At 38.1% G+C, this 20,324-nt stretch overlaps 1 protein-coding gene across 1 annotated transcript in view; it reads left to right on the top strand.

Moving 5' to 3' along the window:
* Nucleotides 1-20,324, top strand: part of CTNNBL1 (catenin beta like 1) — a 177,788-nt gene that overhangs the window by 77,903 nt on the left and 79,561 nt on the right. The window contains exons 8-10 of the mRNA XM_017512250.2: nucleotides 4,052-4,124; nucleotides 4,364-4,422; nucleotides 5,892-6,040. Of these exons, the coding sequence (XP_017367739.1) occupies nucleotides 4,052-4,124; nucleotides 4,364-4,422; nucleotides 5,892-6,040 (281 nt within the window). The remainder of the gene's footprint in view (nucleotides 1-4,051; nucleotides 4,125-4,363; nucleotides 4,423-5,891; nucleotides 6,041-20,324) is intronic.

Here is a 20,324-nt window from a genome sequence, read left to right as displayed (position 1 = left end):
GAAAAGCAGCCGCTCCCAAAAAGGTGAAGTTTAATTTTATTCAAGGCTGGTACATGCTGAGTACAAACCTATGCATGACTCTAATTACTCTGACAGCTGAAAGATTTAAGGGAGCCAGGCTCCTGGATAGAAGAGAGCCCTACAAGTTCCAAGTCCCACTGATTAACTTTGCAAAATCCAAGAGACTATACCTGCTAAGTAAAATCTCCTTTCTCCTGATTTTGATAAAATGTCTTTGTAATTTGGCAGTTTGGTGTTGTGCAATCTCTGGTGAAGATTTAAACAGAAAGAAAATATCCTCTGTAAGTTTTGTCTTTGGCTAGACATGAAAAATTGCTTTTCTTTCTTCCCACCTGGCCTGATTTCTTCTATTTCTTTCCTACCAGATTAAAACATTTGGTTGTTAACATCATGATCATCATCACTAAGTTTTCACCATCTGTTAGGAGTTTTATGTATTGACTGCCCACTACATGCTAAAATGTTGTTCCAGAACCTTCTTTCCTTCCTTCCTTTCTTCCTGTCTTTTTCTTTTCCTTGCTTTCTGTCTTGTCTTTTTTTTTTTTTTTTCAAGGCCGGGTCTCACGCTGTTGCCCAGGCTGGAGTGCATTGGTGATTGGTGTGATCACAGATCATTGCAGCCTCAACCTCCCAGGCTCAAGTGATTCTCCAGCCTCAGCCTCTTCATAGCTGGGATTTCAGGTGCATGCCACCACACCTGGCTAATGTTTGTATTTTTCTGTAGAGATGAGGTTTCACTATGTTGCCCAGGCTGGTCTTGAACTCCTGGGCTCAAGTGATCCTCCTGCCTCAGCTTCCCAAAGTGCTGGGATTACAGGTGTGAGCCACTGCGCCTGGCCACGTAGATTATTTCTAATCCTTACAAACAACCCTGCCAAGAAGGTACAGCCATCCCCAGTTTACAGATTAAGAACCCCAGAGAGAGGAAATGGTATTGCCCAAACCACATGGGAACCACGTGGGAGAGCGTGTGAGCACTGGGACTTGGCATCTCTGAAGCCACCTCCTCTTGCCAAGCTGCTTCCCAACTGGCACTGCTTTTAGGTTCTGAAGCATTGCAGAGCTCTGCGTTGGGGAGTTATTGGGCCTCATCATTTTGATTTCCTGATTAGATTCTCCCATCATGTCAATTTCTCAATCAGAGAACTTATATTTTAATTTTAAAATGATGAAGTTATCAGTCTGATTTTTTTAAAAAACTTACTTTGGGTAAATTGGAAACCTTTAGTAGTGTCTTACAGCAAAAGCTGGAGATTTCCTGCGGGAACCAAGAATTCTCGATAGCAAGAAACTCAACTGGTGGGTGCCTGTTATGTACACATCAGTTCCTTTAGCACACCTGCTTCATGAGGAAGATATTAATTTGGCCAGTCGCATAGCTGGTAACTGTTAGAGCTGAGATTCTAATGCAGATATTTCTGGTTATGGTTATCAGAAAAACTTGTGGTTTTCTGTATACCTACTGTGTGTTAGGTACTTTCATACTATGTTTTTAAATTCTCATAGTAACTCTCCAAATAAGTGGATTTTTTTTTTCTATTTTTTTCATTTTAATGCTTTTAATAAAAAAAAGTGTTATTTTTTATTTTCATTTTACAGATGAGAAAACTGAGACCAAGAATGTTTCTTGGGTCATATTTTCCCATTGTCAGTTCATGGCGCTCTTAGTGTCTCAGTAATTTTGTTTTTACAGCACCCCTATGTCCAAAAGTACCTCATAGTCTCATTTATTAAGTAATTATGTCCAAACAATTTAATATGTATTTATATCCAGACAATTTATTAGCTATTTGAGAAGATAATACAAATTGAAAGAAAAATATTTTTATTTCACTCTTAAATACGATCGTTACTTCCTAAAGTTATGTGTGCCTTTTGGTACTGCATAAATCCTCAAACCTTAGAATCAGATTGAACGCCACCACCATCATTCTGGTTTCACACTGATTTTCACAGTTACTTTTGTCAGAGCAGCTATCCAAACGCAGCTCCGCAAAGCTATGATGTCACCAGAAGAAATGTACCTCGAGCTACTAGTTAATGCAGTGTTCAAGAGATGTCAAATTCCACTGTGTTCTCCTTGAAAATTTAAAATATCTTGTGGCAAATTCAATATGGTGCCCTGGTTGCCACAGCACAAGGTTGGAGAACTGCAGACTTGTTGACATAGGTAGTGGTGTGCTCATGAGTCAGCCTTAGGTGTGTCTGATCCACATCCCTGTTTGTTTTTTTCTTTTTTAAACTTGACTGTACTAAAAAATTAACTTTAATTCAGTGTAAGGTTTTTAAATGCCACAGGAGTGGATAGGGTTCATGTCTAAGTCACCCCTGTTTATTTTTTTGCTCAGTTCTGTGTCTTCCATATAGCAGGTGCCCAATAAATATTTATTGAAAGGAAGAAAAACTCTCCCCAACTCGAAAACAGGAGCTTACAAAATTGAATAAAGGACAGGAGGTGTTAGATCCACAAAAAGGGCCATGGCCCTAGTGACCTACTGTCTTTTGGCTTTTTTCAGTTAAGTATCTTGTTTCAAGCAAGAACCATGGCCCTTGCAAAGCTAAAATATAAGTTGATGTGACTTAAATCTTTTAAAATATAATAGCGAGACTTGGAACTTAAATAATTTGAGTGGGAAATTTTATTAGCAAATCCTTGATTTTGATAGAGATGCTTACTCCTTGGCTTTTCACCTTATGTTTTGAATTTTATTAATATAAAACCACTCTTCTTAAAGTGAAACACACCACAGATTGCATTAAGCCCTGACTATTACGCTGAATTTCTTGAAACAAGGCTTCAAGCTTGTCCAGGGAGCATACCTTTCAGTTAGCACATGTAAGACCTTGCATTTATAGATCTTTTAACCTCAGGTGGTCATACTTGGTCGACCTCCTGAAATCCTGTGGGGTGCACTTAGCTTGATGAGGAAGACGTGCACAGAAAACTGAAATGACGCTGGATGTTGCTTGATTAGGTACAACTCTTCCTCCTTAAATACTAAACCAGTGTCTAAACAGATCTGTGAATCTGTGGCAGTAAGATGACTGAAGTGTTAGTTCCAAGATAAACACTTCCCTTGTCTTTTCCAAGTACAGAAATTCTTTGTCATTTCAAAAACACAGATAGGTAGCAAAGGTTGCTGCTGATTGATAGTCATTGTTTACATGCCTGCATTTTAAGGATCGTGGACACCATAAATAAAAACACATCATTGAGACTCCCTCCTCTCAGTACGCCTTTGTCCAAGGGCAGTGGTAATGGCAAGATATTTACATCTCACTACCGAAGCAACAGTGTGGCCAGCCATGAAAAATAGTCTGTGCAGTAGTTGTTCCCCATCTGAAACTCCTAAGGAGATTCCCTAAGCAGAGCATGCAGCAGGGAAAGAATTATGGGTAGTAATTTGGGTGTTAAAATATTAACACATTTTTGCATATTTAATGTGGTTTCCTTTTTAAATAGTAGGCAGATTATGGCATGCAAGCAGATAGGTTTATGATTTCAAATTAAATTTTAAGCATTAAAAAAACCCAGAAGGAACTACTTTGTGATAAATACATTCAACTAATCAAGAATTGCTTTCTTTTCAACTTCTGATCATATATTAACTAATTTATAGCCTAATTTTATGATTGTAACTTGTGATTTAAGCTTCATGGTAAGTTTTAGTCTTAAAAGTTCAAAACCTTCATTCATCTAGTTCACATTGAGTACTATGGGCTAAACATAGATAATCCCTGGACTCAAAGTGGGAAATCTTGCAGCTTTCACCAAGGAGGTAACATGAATACCTGGGCAGGAAGAGAGTGAGAGCCATTGTTTCAATCTGTCACTTCTGTCTTGACTCCGTGGTACTTGGTTCCGGACTCTTGAGAGCAGAGGCAGATGTTTTTACCCTTTACCTGCCTTTTCCCTCTCTAACTTCTGCTTCTCTCTAACTCAGATCACTCACAAATTTATGAAAAATTTGTCCTGGGGAAGGAAGCAAGACCCCTTAACGTTTGTCTCATTTCTCCTATTTCTCCGTAGGCAAAGATGCCTTTCGATGCCAACAAACTGTATTGCAGTGAAGTGCTGGCCATATTGCTCCAGGATAATGATGGTGAGGCGCCCTCTCGGTATTGATATTCTGTTAGGATAGGAGCCAGGCTTGTTTCAGATCATGACAGCGAGCTCTCTTGCCTTTGGCATCCCCTTGCTCTCCCTCTCGCTCCCTGTGCTGCTTTTGTACTCTGTCAAGCTGTATTGATTTTGTTTGCTGATGTATCAGTGTTAGACGGCTGTAAAATCTGACAGTTAGGTTCATTTTTTTTCTTCCTCTGTTTTTTTCCCCCCTTTTAGAAAACAGGGAATTGCTTGGGGAGCTGGATGGAATCGATGTGCTTCTTCAGCAGTTATCCGTGAGTAATTCTTATGCTTCCTGTCTGCTGCAAGATACATGACCTGCTTTGAATGGGAGGTGGAGCTGGAAATTGTGGGAAGGAATAAGCCATGTGCTGCAAGCCATATGGAGCATGTTGGCAGGTTTGAGGGCTCTGTGGAGGGATGTGGTTTGCCTCCTTTCCTTAGTCATTTGCTCTTTATGACCAGACATCACTGTGTATTGGTTATGGACTTTGTCTTCTGATATTGTCAATTCAAAAAAGATGTGCCTCCTGCTTAAGTGTGTATGTTCTAGGCCAAGCATACCAAATTATTTTCATTTGAACCACTCCCAAGATTATTCACCAACTTTCCTTGCAATCTGCTGTGAAAATGGAGTATGTTCATTTAGGATCCGAATGAGCTCAAGGAGTACAAGTTCCACTGCAGTGGGGTGGGAGTCCAGGGGAGGATATGGGAGAGGATGTGGTGCTGAAGGCTAGCGTGAGAACTTGGAAACTGCCATTTTCTCACTGTAAGAAATGTAAATCCAGTTGAAATGTTATTCTGCTGGCATTCTGAAAATACCGTTAAGATTTCCTCTTACAAACTTCATCTGTGTTATTCTAAAAACAGGATTGAAAATAGATCACTTGGATAAAATCTTAAGAGTGTTGGGAGAAGTCTGAGATGTCAGTTTGCATACAGCTTCCATCTTGGTGCCAGCAGCCCAAGTGGCTTGGCCTCCACCCCAAAAATAGAGCTTTGAAATGTGAATTTGTTTCCAATTCTGGGAATGTGCTTAGTCCTTTTCCTGTGAGATGATTGATCTTCTCATAGTAGATTGTATGGATAGGCATCTATGGTTTAAAGGCTTCTCTTAACATGCCTTACATCTCTGGCAAAAGGAAAATTTCTGTAAACCCTTCCCATGAATTAAAGCCCCAGCTCCCATGTGAGGGAATTGAATAGCCTTGATTGTCAGGAAACGCTTCCTTATATTGAGCCACAATTCACCCCTCTGGATTATGCTTGCTTTTAGAAGGGAAAAAAATGAGACATGGTTGGGTTGGGCAAGTGGAGGGCTTTGAGGGTAGTTGGCAAAGTTGTTTCTCATCCTGGATGATGGTTTTAGCAGTGTCCATTTTATTCATTTAGTTCTATATGCACTTTGGAGTTTTTCTGTATCTGTGTTATATTTTACAATAAAAAGGTTTTGGTTTTTATTTGGGTTTTGGATTTTTTAAAAATCTGCTTGCCTGGAACTATCAATTACTGATGGACCCGGTGGTCCGTTGAGTGTTTTGGTGGTTTTTTTGCATTTATTAATTATATGTGAATCATTTCGTTTCTCTAAAATAGATGAGAATTTTGTTTGCTGAGCTTCTGTTTCCTCAACCGTAGAGTTATGACCCACAGGTTTTAGAAATGGTTGGGTGGCGGCTCATGAAAAGACATTCTCTTATAGCTCTTATAGCTCTGTGCTTTGTGGTGTTTTGCTTGACAGGTGTTTAAAAGACACAATCCCAGCACGGCCGAGGAGCAGGAGATGATGGAGAATCTGTTTGATTCCCTTTGCTCCTGTCTAATGCTTAGTTCCAATCGTGAGCGCTTCCTGAAGGGTGAGGGTCTTCAGCTGATGAATCTCATGCTCAGGTATGTTTCAAATGCGCTATTTCTCCCAACCTCTTTGCCTGACTTTAGCCTGAATTCAAGAGTGTGCAGCTATGGTCATTTATTCTGTTGAGTTTCCTAGACTTTATCCTGAAAAGACTTCAGGCCTGGGGATGTGTTTGTATATGTATGTGGTCTTTCCTGAATGGGGTTTTGTTTTTTTTTTAATCCTTCCCATAACGTGTTAGTTTTTGGGAAATCTAGCCATTACTTCTAAACTTGGAGCAATTTTCTGTATACATCACATAGACCTATCTATGCCATATGTTTGTCTGTATTTTTATTGAAAGCAATATATCCTTCATGTTTTTCATTCCTTGTTCAGTAATGAGTTGTACATGTGCTGTATGCCTAGCATAGGAAATATGAAAATGTGTAAGACAGTTCTAGAACTTTCATTTATAGTACTTTCCTTATACGTCTTATTATTTATACTCTAATGCCTGAAAGTGGATATCATATTAGTTTTACAGTTATTTTATAGAATCCTAAAGTTAGAAGCAAAAAGGGGAGAGGAAGCTTATATTGATAACTCTCGAGACTCTGTCTAGGAAAGGGAACAGAGAAGTGTATGGGGGAGGGCTGAGGGGATAACCAGAGTGTGGTGTAGGGTCAAGGGACTTTTTTTTTTTTTTTAAATTGAGCATGTTTATATGGTTGGAATATTTTAGTCATTATGAAATTGTGCCCTATGGAAGGAGCAGGACTGAGATTTAAAAACAAGAAAGAAGTTGAGACAGAGTCTGCTGTCTTAAAACTTCAAGTACACTGAGAGCTCTGTTGAACTAAGATATTTATTTGAAAAGGTTTTTCAGAAATGTGATATATATTTGCTAAATAGAATTTGGAATACAAACATACAAAACTGCGATAAAAACATTGATAAGGCACTATGTTAAAGGCTGGGCCTACACAGAAATATGTAAGACAGAATTTCTGTCTCCATGAAGTTAGAAGAACAGTTCTGTGACCCAAACACAGCCTGTCTTTGGTTATATGTTTTCTTCTAGTCTTTTTTCTATAATTTCTGACAATTTTTTAAGCCTGCCACACATACAATTTTCTATATGGCTACTTTGCAAACATCACATGCTGTTTCCCGTGCTGTGTACAATCTTCATGAGAGTTTTCAGTAACTCCATAATGGCCTCTAAGGGACTGTAGCTTACTTAGTATTCTTCTGTTGTTGGCATTTAGGATATTTCCAATGTTTTGACGTTATAACAAATTCTATAGCGACCATTTTTATGTTTAATGTTAGGGTTATCCAGGTGCAGTAAGTCCTCACTTAACATCATTGATGACATTCTTGGAAACCACAACTTTAAGTGAAATGATGTATAATGAAACCAGTTTTTCTCATCAGTCTTATAGCGGTGTTATTTGAGGATCTGACCTGCTGTACCTGGTTTCACTTAAAGTTGCAGTTTCTAAGTCTGTCTATGATGTTAAGTGATGACTTACTATGTGTGTTCCTAAAATATCTTATATTTAAAAGGCTTCTGGAGGGCTGGAGGCACAATAAATCTCTTCATTTGTCCAGTGTGTACCAGACCTGGCATTGACCAAAGGTCTTCCTTTGAGCAGTTGCTTTTAAAAACATTTTTTATTTAAGTGCAGAGAGGGACATGAGAAATTACTGAGGCCTTTTGTGTTTAGGTGATTTTTGCTAGCTTTACTCTCTTGAGTCTTCTGTTTGTTTATCTCCCTTACCTTTCTAATTGCTTGTCCTTTTATTGAAATGACCCACCTTCTCTTAAGTAAATAGCATAAATAGAAGATGCATTTGGCTTCTTCAGTCGTCTAACCTTAACACAATGTCCTGAAGGGACTTTTCCTTAAGCTTCTTAAAGGTCTGAATTGCCATTGTCTTTGGATGGTTGAGTGCAAACATGAAGTGATATATTCCTGCAGCATATGGTTTGGTATTGCATAGCAGTGGGGAGCTGAATAAATAACCAGAAATATGGATTATTCAAACAGGAATGCTGAGATTCAGGGAGGCTAATTAAAGGAGAGCTCCAAAAGACTTAGAAACTGTACCTCTCTAGATCTTCTAACTTTTCATTTTTGAATGCTGAAGTTGCTGTTATGTTCATTCTTTTGCATTAATTAGCCATATTAGCAGATTCAGCATTTCCTTTTTTCTCTTTTCCGTACTCTTTGTTCTATGTTATTTCTCTTCTTCAGACTCCCAAATGGAAAGTTTAATTGGGGATGGAATATTTTTTCCATACTGTAGTCACCCTTTCGGATCTTCTAGTAAGAGCTGCCAGGTGGCTGTCTGTCTAGAGAGACGCTATTCCAGACAAAGAAGCTATGACACTAGGAATTCAGGAAAATTGCTCTGGTTCCATTGCGCCTAAAGGCAAATCTTTACTTTGACTCAGTCATTCATCAGACAGTTGTGAGATGCCCATGTGGAGAGGGGGCAGTATGGAGCAGGGTGGAAGAATGGGCCCAGGACTTCTAAGTGTGGGGTTGGAATATGCTCTTTTCATTTACAGTTCAAGATATTTGGTGAGTTACTGTAACCTTTGTGACCTTCTCACCCTCAGTTTTTCATCTGAAAAATGGGACTGATAATACCAAATTTACAGGGATTTTGACAGAATTAAATTATATAAAATATCTGGGAAAATTCTACAGTTGCAAAACACCGATAAGGTGCGATGTTAAATTTCTAAGTTAAGTGCTAGGTTTACACAGAGATGAACAAAACCAGGGCTCCTGCCTTCAAGAAGCTCAAAGGTAGTGAGGGAAGCACACATTATATAACTATAATATTATTTAATATGGTAGCTATTCAGAAGAAAATTTACTTTTGCATGTATAGACTCAGTGAATTTTTTTCCTTTCTGATTATTGATAAGGAAAGATCACAAACAAGGTACTCATTGATACACCCTCCCTCTTTCCTGAATATGTCCTCCTTCTCACGCCTATGTGGACACACACACAAGCATATATTCACTACCGATTTAACATTTTTATCTACTTTATTGAGGCATGATTTTTATACAACAAAATGTACGCATTTTCAGTGTGGTTTTGACAGATGTTGCCACCACCACAGTGAAGATGTAGAACAGTACTCTCCAGTCGAAATGTAATGTGAGGTAGGTAATTTTATATTTTGTAGTAGCTACCGCATTTAAAGGGTTAAAAGAAACAAAATTAATTTTAATAATGTATTTTCTTTCACATAATAAGTCAACAGTTATCTCAACGTGTGTAATCAGTATAACAAAATTATTAGTGAGTCACTTCACATTCATTTTTTTTGAGACTAAGTTTTCAAAATCCAGTGAGCATTTTATATTTACATCCCAATTCAGCTGCTAAATTTTCATCAGAATACTTGATTTGTATTTAGATCAGAGTTGAAAATGTAGATTCTCATACCTAAGTTTGTCTAAAGAAATTTAAATGTTTTCCACTAAGTGTCAGTTTTTAAATTTTAAACTTAAATTTATTTAAATCGTAATTAACATTTAGTTTCTCAGTTACAATAGCCACATTTCAGATGCTCAGTAGCTATACATAGCTAGTGGCTACCATATTGGATGATGTATATACAGATCCTTTTCATCACTCCCAAAAGTTCCCTTGCATGCCACCAGGCCCGGCTAATTTTTTAAAAAATATTTTTGGCAAAGACAGGATTTCATTCACCATGTTGCCCAGGCTGATCTTGAACTCCTGAGCTCAAGCAATCTGCCCGTCTTGGCCCCTCAAGGTGCTGTGATTACAGATGTGAGCCATTGCACCTGGCCAAATGCCTCCTTTTTCATTTTTGGTTTTATTTATTTGGTCTCCTCTCTTTTTTTCTTAGATCTGTTGATTTTGTTTATTGTTTTGAAACCTAACTTTTCATTTTGTTAATCTTTTGTGTCTTTTTTGGTTTTGTTTTCACTTATTTCTGGTCTGATCTTTATTATTTCTCTTCATCTACTAATTATGTGTTTGGTTTGCTCTTGCTTTTCTAGTTATTTAAGATGTATTGTTAGGTTCTTTATTTGAAGTTTTTCTACTTTTTTGATGTAGGTGTTTGTTGCTATAAACTGTCCTCTTAATACTGCTTTTGCTTTTTCACATAAATTTTGGTATGTTGTGTTTCCGTTTTCATTTGCTTCAAGAACTGTTTTCTTTGTTAATTTCTTCATTGACCCACTGGTTATTCAAGAGCATATCGTTTAATTTCTATGTTTGAATAGTTTCAAAAATTCCTCGTTACTGATTTCTAGTTTTATTCCATTGTCATCAGAGAAGATACGTGATATAATTTCAGTTTTCTTGAATTTTTAAAGACTTGTTTTGTGGCCTACAATATGATCTATTCTTGAGAATGATCCATTTGCTAAGGAAAAGAATGTGTGTTCTGCAGCTTTTGGATGACATGGCTTGTCAATATCTGTTAGGTCCATTTAGTCTATAGTGCAGATTAAATTTGGTATTTCTTTGTTGATTTTCTGTCTGGATAATTGGTCCAGTGCTGAGTGTGATGTTGAAGTCTCCAGCTTTTATTGCACTGGGATCTATCTCTATCTTTAGCTCTAATAGTTTTTGCTTTAGGTATCTGGATGCTCTAGTGTTGGGTGCATATATCTTTAAAATTGTTGTATTCTCTTGCTGAATTGTCCCCTTTACCATTATCTTTGCCTCTTTGTCTAGTTTTTGTCTTGCTATCTATTTTGTCTGATTTAAGTCTAGTTCCTCTTGCTCTTTTTTGGTTTTCATTTGCATAGAATATCTTTTTCCATCCTTTTATTTTCAGCCTATGTGTGTCTTTATAGGTGAAGTGTGTTTCTTGTAGGCAATGGATTGTTGAGTCCTGTTTTTTTAATCCATTCAGCCATGCTGTATCTTGTGGTTGGAAAGCTTAGTCCATTTGTATTCAGTATTATTATTGATAAGTAAGAACTTACTCCTGCCATTTTGTTACTTGTTTCCTGGTTGTCTTGTGGTCTTTCCTTCTCTTCATGAAGGTGATTTTCTCAGAGGGTATGTTTTAATTTCTTGCTTTTTATTTTTTGTGTATCTGTTGCATGACTCGACATTACCATGAGGCTTGCAAATACTATTTTATAACCCATTATTTTAAACTGATGACAGGCTTAACACTGATTGCAGAAACAAACTGACAAGCAAAGAGAAAACTAATAAAAATGCCACACTTTGATATTACCCCTTTACTTTTTAACTTTTTCTTGTTTCTGTGTATATCTTGTTATATGCTCTGTGACTTGAAAAGTTGTAGTTATTTTAATAGGCTCACCTATTAGTCTTTCTACTCAAGGTATAAGTAGTTTATACGCCGCAATTACAGTGTTATAATATTCTGTGTTTTTCTGTGTACTTATGGTTACCAGTGAGTTTTATACCTTCAGATGATTTCTTATTGCTCATTGGCATCCTTTTCTTTCAGGCTGAAGAGCTGCCTTTAGCATTTCTTGTAGGATGAGTCTGGTGTTGATGAGATCCCTCAGCTTTTGTTTGTCTGGGAAAGTCTTTATTTCTCCCTCATGTTTGAAGGATATTTTCATTGGATATACTATTCTAGGGTAAAAGGTAGTTTCTTCAGCACTTTAAATATGTCATGCCACTCTTCCCTGGCCTGTAAGGTTTCCACTGAAAAGTCCGCTGCCAGACATAACATATTGGAACTCCTCTGTATATATTATTTCCTTTCTCTTGCTGATTTTAGGATCCTTTGTTTATCCTTGACATTTGGGAGTTTGGTTATTAAATGCCTTGAGGTAGTCTTCTTTGGGTTAAATCTGCTGGGTGGTGTTCTGTAACCTTTTGTACTTGAATATTGTTGTCTTTCTCTAGGTTTGGGAAGTTCTCTGTGATTATCCCTTGGAATAGACTTTCTACCCCAATGTCTCTATCTCCTCTTTAAGGCCAATAACTATTAGATTTGCCCTTTTGAGGCTATTTTCTAGATCTTATAGGTGTGCTTCATTCGTTCTTATCTTTTTCTTCTTTTGTCTTTGTGTATTTTCAAATAGGCTGTATTCAAGCTTACCAATTCTTTCTTCTTGTTCATCAATTCTGCTGTATGTCAGTTGCATTTTTCTGCTTGATTCTTTTTAACTACTTCAACATCCGTTAAATTTACTTAATAGAATTCTGTGTTTCTTCTGTGTTATCTCAAATTTCATAGAGCTTCCTCAAAACTATTTTGAATTTTTTTATCTGAAAGTTCACATGTCTCTGTCTTCCTGGCATTGTTCACTGGTGCCTTATTTAGTTCATTTGGTGAGGTCATGTTTTCTTGGACAGTCTTGATGCTTATGGATGTTTGTTGGTGTCTGGGCATTGAAGAGTTAGGTATTTATTGTAGTCTTTGCAATCTGGGCTTGTTTGTATTCATCCTTCTTGGGAAGGCTTTCCAGGTATTTAGAGGGTCTTGGGTGTTGTGATCTAAGTCTTTTGTCACTGCTGCTGTGTCTTCATTAGGGGGTACCCCAAGACCAGTAACGCTGTGGCTCTTGTAGACTTGTAGAGGTACTGTCTTGGTGTTGTTGGGTAAAATGGAGGAGAATTCCCTGGATTAATAGGCAGAAACTCTTGTTCTCTTTCCTGACTTTTCCCAAAACACACGAAGTTTCTCTGTGCTGGGGGAGGGGTGACACAAGCACCACTGTGGCCACCACTAGGACTGTGCTGGGTCATTCCTGAAGCCAGCCCAGCACTTGGTTTCACCCAAGGCTCACACTGCCCACTGCCTGGCTACTGCCTGTGTTCATTCTTGGCCCAAAGGCTCTACAATCAACCGGTGGCAAACCAGCCAGGCTTGTGTCCTTCCCTTCAGGACAGCAAGCTCCCTGCAGCCCCAGACTGTTCTAGAGATGCCACCTGAGAGCCAGAGCCTGGAGTTGGGAACCTTAGAAATCTACCTGATGCTTTATTTCGACTGAGCTAGTACCAATTGGATTTGTTTTTTTGGAGGGCATCTTTTTTTTAGAGAACCAGCTCTTGATTTTGATATAAATATGCATATATGTGTGTATGTGTGTGTGTGTGTGTGTGTGTGTGTGTGTGTATGTGTATATGTGTGAGGTATAAATATGCATACGTGTGTACATGTATATGCGTATATGCATATATATGTGTGCATATGTACACACACATATTTATTAAAGTATAGTTGACAAAATTATATATATTTATGGTCTGCAATCCTTATAGCATTTTATATATTTGTATACTTTCCCCTGCCTTTAATTCTTTTTTTCTACGTTTTCATTTATTTTGTTGTCCTTTTTCCAAGTTTCTGAGTTAAACACTTAATGCTTTAAAAAATAATTCTCATATTTAGAAATAAAAACATTTCAGGTTAAAGATTTCCTCTTAATATTGCTTAATTTTATTCTCTGTTCCCAAGTGATTAAGTCTTATTTTCTTATTGCATTAACAGAAAATAGAGGCTATAAAATACTCTTCGTCCCACTGTGTTGCGCAGGCTGGAGTGCAGTGGCTGTTCACAGGAGGCAATCGTGGCACACCACAGCCTTGACGTCTCGGGATACGGTGGTGCCTGAGACCCCAGGCACCTGCAACCCTACAACTTTAGCTTTTTTTGTCATTTTGTGTTACATGTAGCTCTTGTTGAAGACACGTAACTGAGTTTTTAATCCAGTGCGAAAGTTTGTGTTTCAGTAGATGAATTTCACTGTTTGTGTTTATTGTAATGACTGTTATGTTTAGCCCTTTTCCTGGTTATTTTGTTTTATGATTTCCTTGATGGTTTTATTTTGTTTTGTCTTACCTTTTTTTACCTCCATTATTTTCCTTCTTCTTTGGAGATTTGGAAAATATTTTTCTTTCTGTTAGTGATTACTTTTAGTGTTTTAGAAATGTGGCTTTATTTCTTTGTCTATGAACATTCAGAATTGTTTCTAGTCCCTTCAAGGTCTGGCCGCTGCCTAATCCTCCTACCGCCATCTCTCTCATTCTTTCCTTTCTGCACATTTACAGTCCATTCTCTAAACCGAGCTATTTTAGAACCCTTGACACATTTTGTTGTTATTATTATTATTTTGGTGACTCGCCTTTAGTGTTTACGCTTAAACTTGTCTAAGCAGCCATTTTCTTCTATGTGACATCCCCCACGTCTATCCTCACATCCCCATCCCTAAGTTTTGAGGGTTGGCTGCCAGCATCCTTTGCTTTCTCTGTTGGAGCACCTTCCGCCATGTATGATAAGTTGTATGGCCGTGTCTCCAATTGTACTGTAATACTTTTCAGAACAGAGACAGGGTCTTCTTCCTCTTTGTATCTCCAGTACCTAGCAAAAGATACACATTTGTTTTTCTGTGAACATTTTCTAAATTAATGAGAAACATTTTGCTGTTTAGAATCATTGGCCCAAGGAATTTCTGGCAAACTCTACATAGACCCAAAGAACGAATAAAAAGCTTGTTGCCGAGACTCAGTCTCTTGCCCGAATGTTTAGTTCTGTTTTCCCTGTCAAATTTTTCGGTGCATGGAGAGCACAAACCGGGCCATAGTGTGGTTGCAATCCTGATTTTGAGGCTCGGGGGAGGCTAGGAGTCCGCTCGGGTCCTCTGATCACTGCCTTGTTTGGCCTGTGCTGTGCTGGCTTCAGAACAGAAGCTGCGTATTCCACAAATGCGCGTATTCCCCTTTGCCTCTCAACTCTCTTCTTCCATTACCCTCCTAGGTATTTAGGGTTATATTTAGGTTTTCAATTCTAATCACCTTTCTTCTCAAGGTTCAAAGAAGTCCTTCATGCAGATTTGTGGTCTCTGAGCTTTCCTTTTCGGGAGCTGTTTGTGAAGCACTAGTACCTCCTCGCCCTTACCTCCCAGCCCTCTCTCCTGTAGTTTACCCTGTCACCCAGATGACTTTTCTCCATTCCTGTGTTCAGACTGTCTGGATTTCACAGTGCTTGACAGAATCAATAAGAAGAAAAGCTTTTTTGTTTTTCTCTCTTTGCCAAAGGACAGATGAAGACGTCTTGGAAAAGAAGAGAAGATCGTTGAGGTGATGTTTAAAAGTGGAACTCATGCTGTGAAAAAAGCAGCAGGCAGCCATCCTAGAGTATAGGAGCCAAAAAAAGAAAGGGGATTTCTCATTTGGTCACATCAGCGTTTTGATAAATGAAAAGAAAAGATGAAGTAAGGGTGGAAGACGCAGAACCTCTGAAGCAGTGGAGAACTGTGTGCTGTAAGGCAGAGAGGACCAGAGTCTCTGATGTAGAAGGAAATGCTCCTTTGTGCACCAGGCAGCTCAGCGTCATTCTTTGGGTTTGATAGTCAAGAGCTAGGTTACACGAAGAATGTTTGGATGGTTTTGGCGAGCAGCAGAAGAATTAACACATGATCATGAACCAAGTGGTAGTTTCATAGTCTGGGATGTTTTAGAGTAAAATAAAATTCAGGAAAGTCATAGTTTATTGTGCTATTTAACAAAGTGATCAGATTCAGAGGGCTCTAATCCACAAAAAATAAGATAAAATTATACTTACTTGGGGATGGAGCTATAACAGTGCCCTCATTGTCCCTGGAGGGACACTAGTTTGCCATTTTCATTTCTTCATTACAGATACCTCTCTTTGGTGAGATGGTTGCTACAAATAGAAGATTCCAATATATCAGGTTTAATTATAGCCTGCCCTCAAAATCGTTTGCTTCTTGCCACGACAAAGCACTTTTTAACAGTACGTCCTTGTATCAGAATACTTCAGTGTTCTTTAAGGAGCAGCAGAGCCAGTGAGAGACAAAAGAATTATATTGTCAGTTTCCTTGAAAATGTTGACATGAAGCTTATTACTTCTGCTGTACAACCCTGTTCCGGTTAGAAAAAGAAGAGACCACCATGATCCCAGGGGATGTGTACAAATGCAGCCTTGGGTTATGTAGCATAAATACAGTGAACCCATCTTGGTTATTAACTGTAAAGGCAAAAAAAGAAAAAGGAGATACACAGCCACATCTGTTCCAGCAACCACCAGGTTTTTTTTCTCCTAAGGTTTTTCAAAAAGATTTTCCTTAACCTGAAGAAAAATGTCTCTGATAAAGAAAACAAATAAAATGGCAATGCTATAATATGTGCAGAATAAGTTTTTGCAGGCCCAATTCTGAACTGTGAGCTCATGGCAAAGCATATAGATAGGCCAGCCCGGGGAAGTTTGGATTTTTATTCCCTTCTTCTTTTTTTTTTTAAAGACACACTTTCACTCTGTCGCCCAGGATGGAGTGCAATGGCGTGATCTCGGCTCACCCCAACCTCTGCCTCCCAGCTTCAAGCGATTCTCCTGCCTCAGCCTCCCGAGTAGCTGGGACTACAGGCATGTGCCACCACATCCAGCTAATTTTGTATTTTTAATAGAGACCGCATTTCTCCATAGTGGCCAGACTGGTCTCGAACTCCCGACCTCAGATGATCTGCCTGCCTTGGCCTCCCAAAGTGCTGGGATTACAGGCATGAGCCAGCGCTCCTGGCCTCATTCTTTTCCTTACTCTACTTTGCTTTTGTTCCTAATGAACATCTGAAGGTCCAGACTGTATTATTCCTGTCGTCCTTTACAGTTTTTCAAGAAATAGTCTTTTGTTCTAACCTCCAGTCTCCCAGGATTCAAGTGCAAAAGCAAAATAATAAGGAAATCTTTTAGAAGTCAGCTGTGCCTCTTGATGGGGCCAAATACAGGTTGTGTTCCGAGCTGTACACTCCTTTGTCTAACAAGGAGCATTCTCTTCCCTCTTCAAGCTTAATATTATCATTCTCCCTTAGATAGATAACAGTAGTTTGCACCTGTTCTCTAGGAACCAGAAAAATACTCCAAAACCACAAAGTAATCCTTCCAACAGCCCTCCAGGCTGGCATTACCTTTTAATAAATGGAAAAGTGCTGTGGTGAAGAAGGCAGATAAACTGAATCAAGATTACCTGGCAGGAAGTGGTGTAAGGGCTGTCTGAGCTCTTCCATCAGACCTGATAGCTATTCATCATCCCAGTGTAGTTTAAATTGTACGTAGTTAAAGTATACGATTTGGTGAGTTTTGCAGTGTCATACCCTAGTGCAAGCATGAGAGAACATATTTGTCACACCCGAATGTTTCTCTGTGCCCCTTTGTAATCCTCTCCCCCACCTCAGTGTCTTCAGGCCACCATTGATTTGCTTTCTGTCCATTATGTATTAGTTTGCATTTTATAGTATTTTATGTAAATGGAATCATATAGTATGTTCTTTTTTTGGTCTGACCTATTTCACTCACTCATTATTTTGAGATTCGTCCATGTTGTGTATCAATAATTAGTTCCTTTTCCACTGCTGAGTAGCATTACATTATATGGATATATCACAGTTTGTTTATTCACTTGTTAAAGGACATTTGGGTTTTCAGTTTTTTGCACTTATGAAATGGTTCTGCAATGAGCTTTCATGTGCAAATCTTTGGGCAGACATTTTTAATGGCCCTTAGGTAAATACTTAAACTGCTGAGTCATATGTTGGGTATACAGTTGACTTTTTAAGACACTGCCAAACTGTTTACAAAATGGTTGTATTACAAAATGGTTGTAGCATTTTAAAATTCCGCAGCAGTATGTGGGAGTTCCAGTTGCTCCACGTGGAGCAGAACAGTCAGTCTTTTTTGTTTTAACCATTGTTTTAATTTGCTTTTCCCTCATGACTAATGATGCAGGTGTCCTTTCAGGCCCAAATTTGCCATCCATATATCTTTTTTGGTGGTGTTTCTTCAAATCTTCTGCCCATATGGGGGGTAAGGGGTTATTTGTCTTACTGAATTTTAATAGTTCTTTACATATTATATGATTTATATCAGAGGTTAACCCCTGACCCCCTGGACTGCACAGCAGAAAGTGAGCAGCAGGTGAACGAGCATTACTGCCTGAGCTCTGCCTCCTGTCAGGTCAGCAGTGGCATTAGATTCTCATAGGAGTGCAAATCCTACTGTGAACTGTGCATTTGAGGGATTGAAGTTGTGCGCTCCTTATGAGAATCTAATGCCTGATGACCTGAGGTGGAGCAGTTTCATCTCCAAATCATCCCCTGCCCCTGGGGAAAAATTGTCTGCCATGAAACTGGTCCCTGGTACCAAAAAGGTTGGGGAACACTATATCATGTAAGACCTTTTGTCAGATACATGTTTTACAGATATTTTCTCCCAGTTCATGGCTTGCTTTTCTTAACAGTGTTTTGAAAATTTTTCAATTTTCATGAAGTATAATTTTTCATTTGTTCCCTTAACCTTTTTCTGTTGGTGTCATTCAAGACATTTATTCATTGAGTCTGTTGTCAAACTTATTGGCAAAAAGGTGTTCATAAATATTTCCATATTATCCTTTTAAAATCGGTAGAATCTGTAGTGATGTACTGTTTCTTATTTTTGATGTTGGTAATCTGTGTCTTTTTTTTTTCTGATCGATGTGGTTAGAGGTTTATCAGTTTTATTGATCTCAAAACAGTTTTTGTTTTCATTGTTTTTCTGTTTCCTATTTCAGTAATTTCCGCTCGGATCTGTATTTTTTCTGCATGTGTGTGCACGCGTGCGCTAGTGTGTGTGTGTGAGTGTGCGTGCGCGCGCGCGTGGTGTGGGGGGGGTGTGTGATGGGTTCTTGCTTTATTGCCAAGGCTGACCTCTGACTCCTGGGCTCAAAAGATCCTCCTGCCTCAGCCTCCTAAGTAGCTGGGGCTATAGGAACATACCATATTGCTGGGCGTTTGATCTCATTATTTCTTTTCTTTATATTACTTGGTATTTAATTTGCTATTCTTTTTCTTACAAACTGCTCCAAAAATCTGAAACTTTTTGAATATCAATATGATGTTCAGAGGAAATGCTTATTGGAGCATTTTGAATTTTAGATTTTCTGATTAGGAATGCTTAACCAGTATAATGCAAATTATTGCAAAACTGGAAAAAAAATCAAAATTTGGAACACTTTTTGTTCCAAGCATGTCAGATAAGGGATACTCAACCTGTAGGTATTTGCTGCTATAAATTTCCCTCTAATTGCTGCTTTAGCTGTGTCATATGCATTTTAATATGTTGTATTTTTATCTTTATTCAGTTCAGAATACTTTATCTTCTGATTCATCTTTGACCAGTGAGTTATTTATAAGTATGTTGTTTAGTTTCCAAGAATTTGGGAATTTTCTGAATATCTTTCTGTTATTGATTTCTACTTTCATGCTGTTCATTGTGGTCAGAGAATGTACTTTGTCTGATTTGAACCTTTCAAAATTTGTTAAGACTTGTTTTTGGCCCATAATACACTCTTATGTTACTAAATAATCCTGTATACTTGAAGAGAATGTGTATTCTGCTGTTGTTGGGTGGAATGCTTAATAAATGTCAAATAGGTTAAATTGGTGATCATGTTGTTCAAGTCGTCTATATTCTTAGAGATTTTCTGTCTTATTCTATCAATTATTAAACTTCCGACTGTAGTTCTATTTTTCCTTTCAGTTCTATCTCCTTTTGCTTCATGTATTTTAAGTTCTTTTAGTTACTTAAACTTTTAGTATTATATATTCTTTTGTTTAATTGACCCTTTTATTTTTATGAAATAACTTTCTTGATCCCTGATAATGTTCTTTGATCTAAAATCTACTTTGTTTTATATTAATATAAAGACCATAGCTTTCTTAATTAGTGCTAGCATGGTATCTTTTACCTTCTGTTATGAACTAAACTGTGACCTCTCTCCCCACTCAAATTCATTTGTTGAATTTGGAGATGGAACTTTTAAGAAGGTAATTAAGGTTAAATGAGGCCTTAAGAGTGGGACCCTAATCCAACAAGACAGGTATCCTTATAACAAGTTGAGGCACCAGAAGTGCATGCACACGCCTCTGGGTTACCTTACGGGAGTGAACGTCTATTTCTCTCTCCAGGTTTTTATGCTTCTATTGTCATACATTTTTATTACAACATGTTATAAGCCCTGTTATACATTGTTGTTATTTTTGTTTAAATGGTCAGTTATCTTTTTGAAAGAGATTTTTGAAAATAAGGAGAAAAAGTCTTTTATATTCACCCACTTATTTGCCGTTTTCTGTACTCTTCATTCTTTTGTGTAGATTCAGATTTCCAACTGGGGTCAGTTTCTTTCTGCCTACCTGACTTCCTTTAACATCTCTGGTAGTGCTGGTCTATTGGTGATGACTTCTGTCAGCTGTGGTATGACTGAAAAAAGATTTGCCTTCATCTTCTTTTCCTCTTCTCTTCTCTTCTCTTCTCTTCTCTTCTCTTCTCTTCTCTTCTCTT

The sequence above is a fragment of the Cebus imitator genome, unplaced genomic scaffold, assembly GCF_001604975.1.
Source record: "Cebus imitator isolate Cc_AM_T3 unplaced genomic scaffold, Cebus_imitator-1.0 Scaffold18, whole genome shotgun sequence".
Taxonomy (NCBI): Eukaryota; Metazoa; Chordata; class Mammalia; order Primates; family Cebidae; genus Cebus; species Cebus imitator.
The sequence above is the reverse complement of the archived record's forward strand: the minus strand, read 5'-3'. Positions and strand labels throughout refer to the sequence as shown.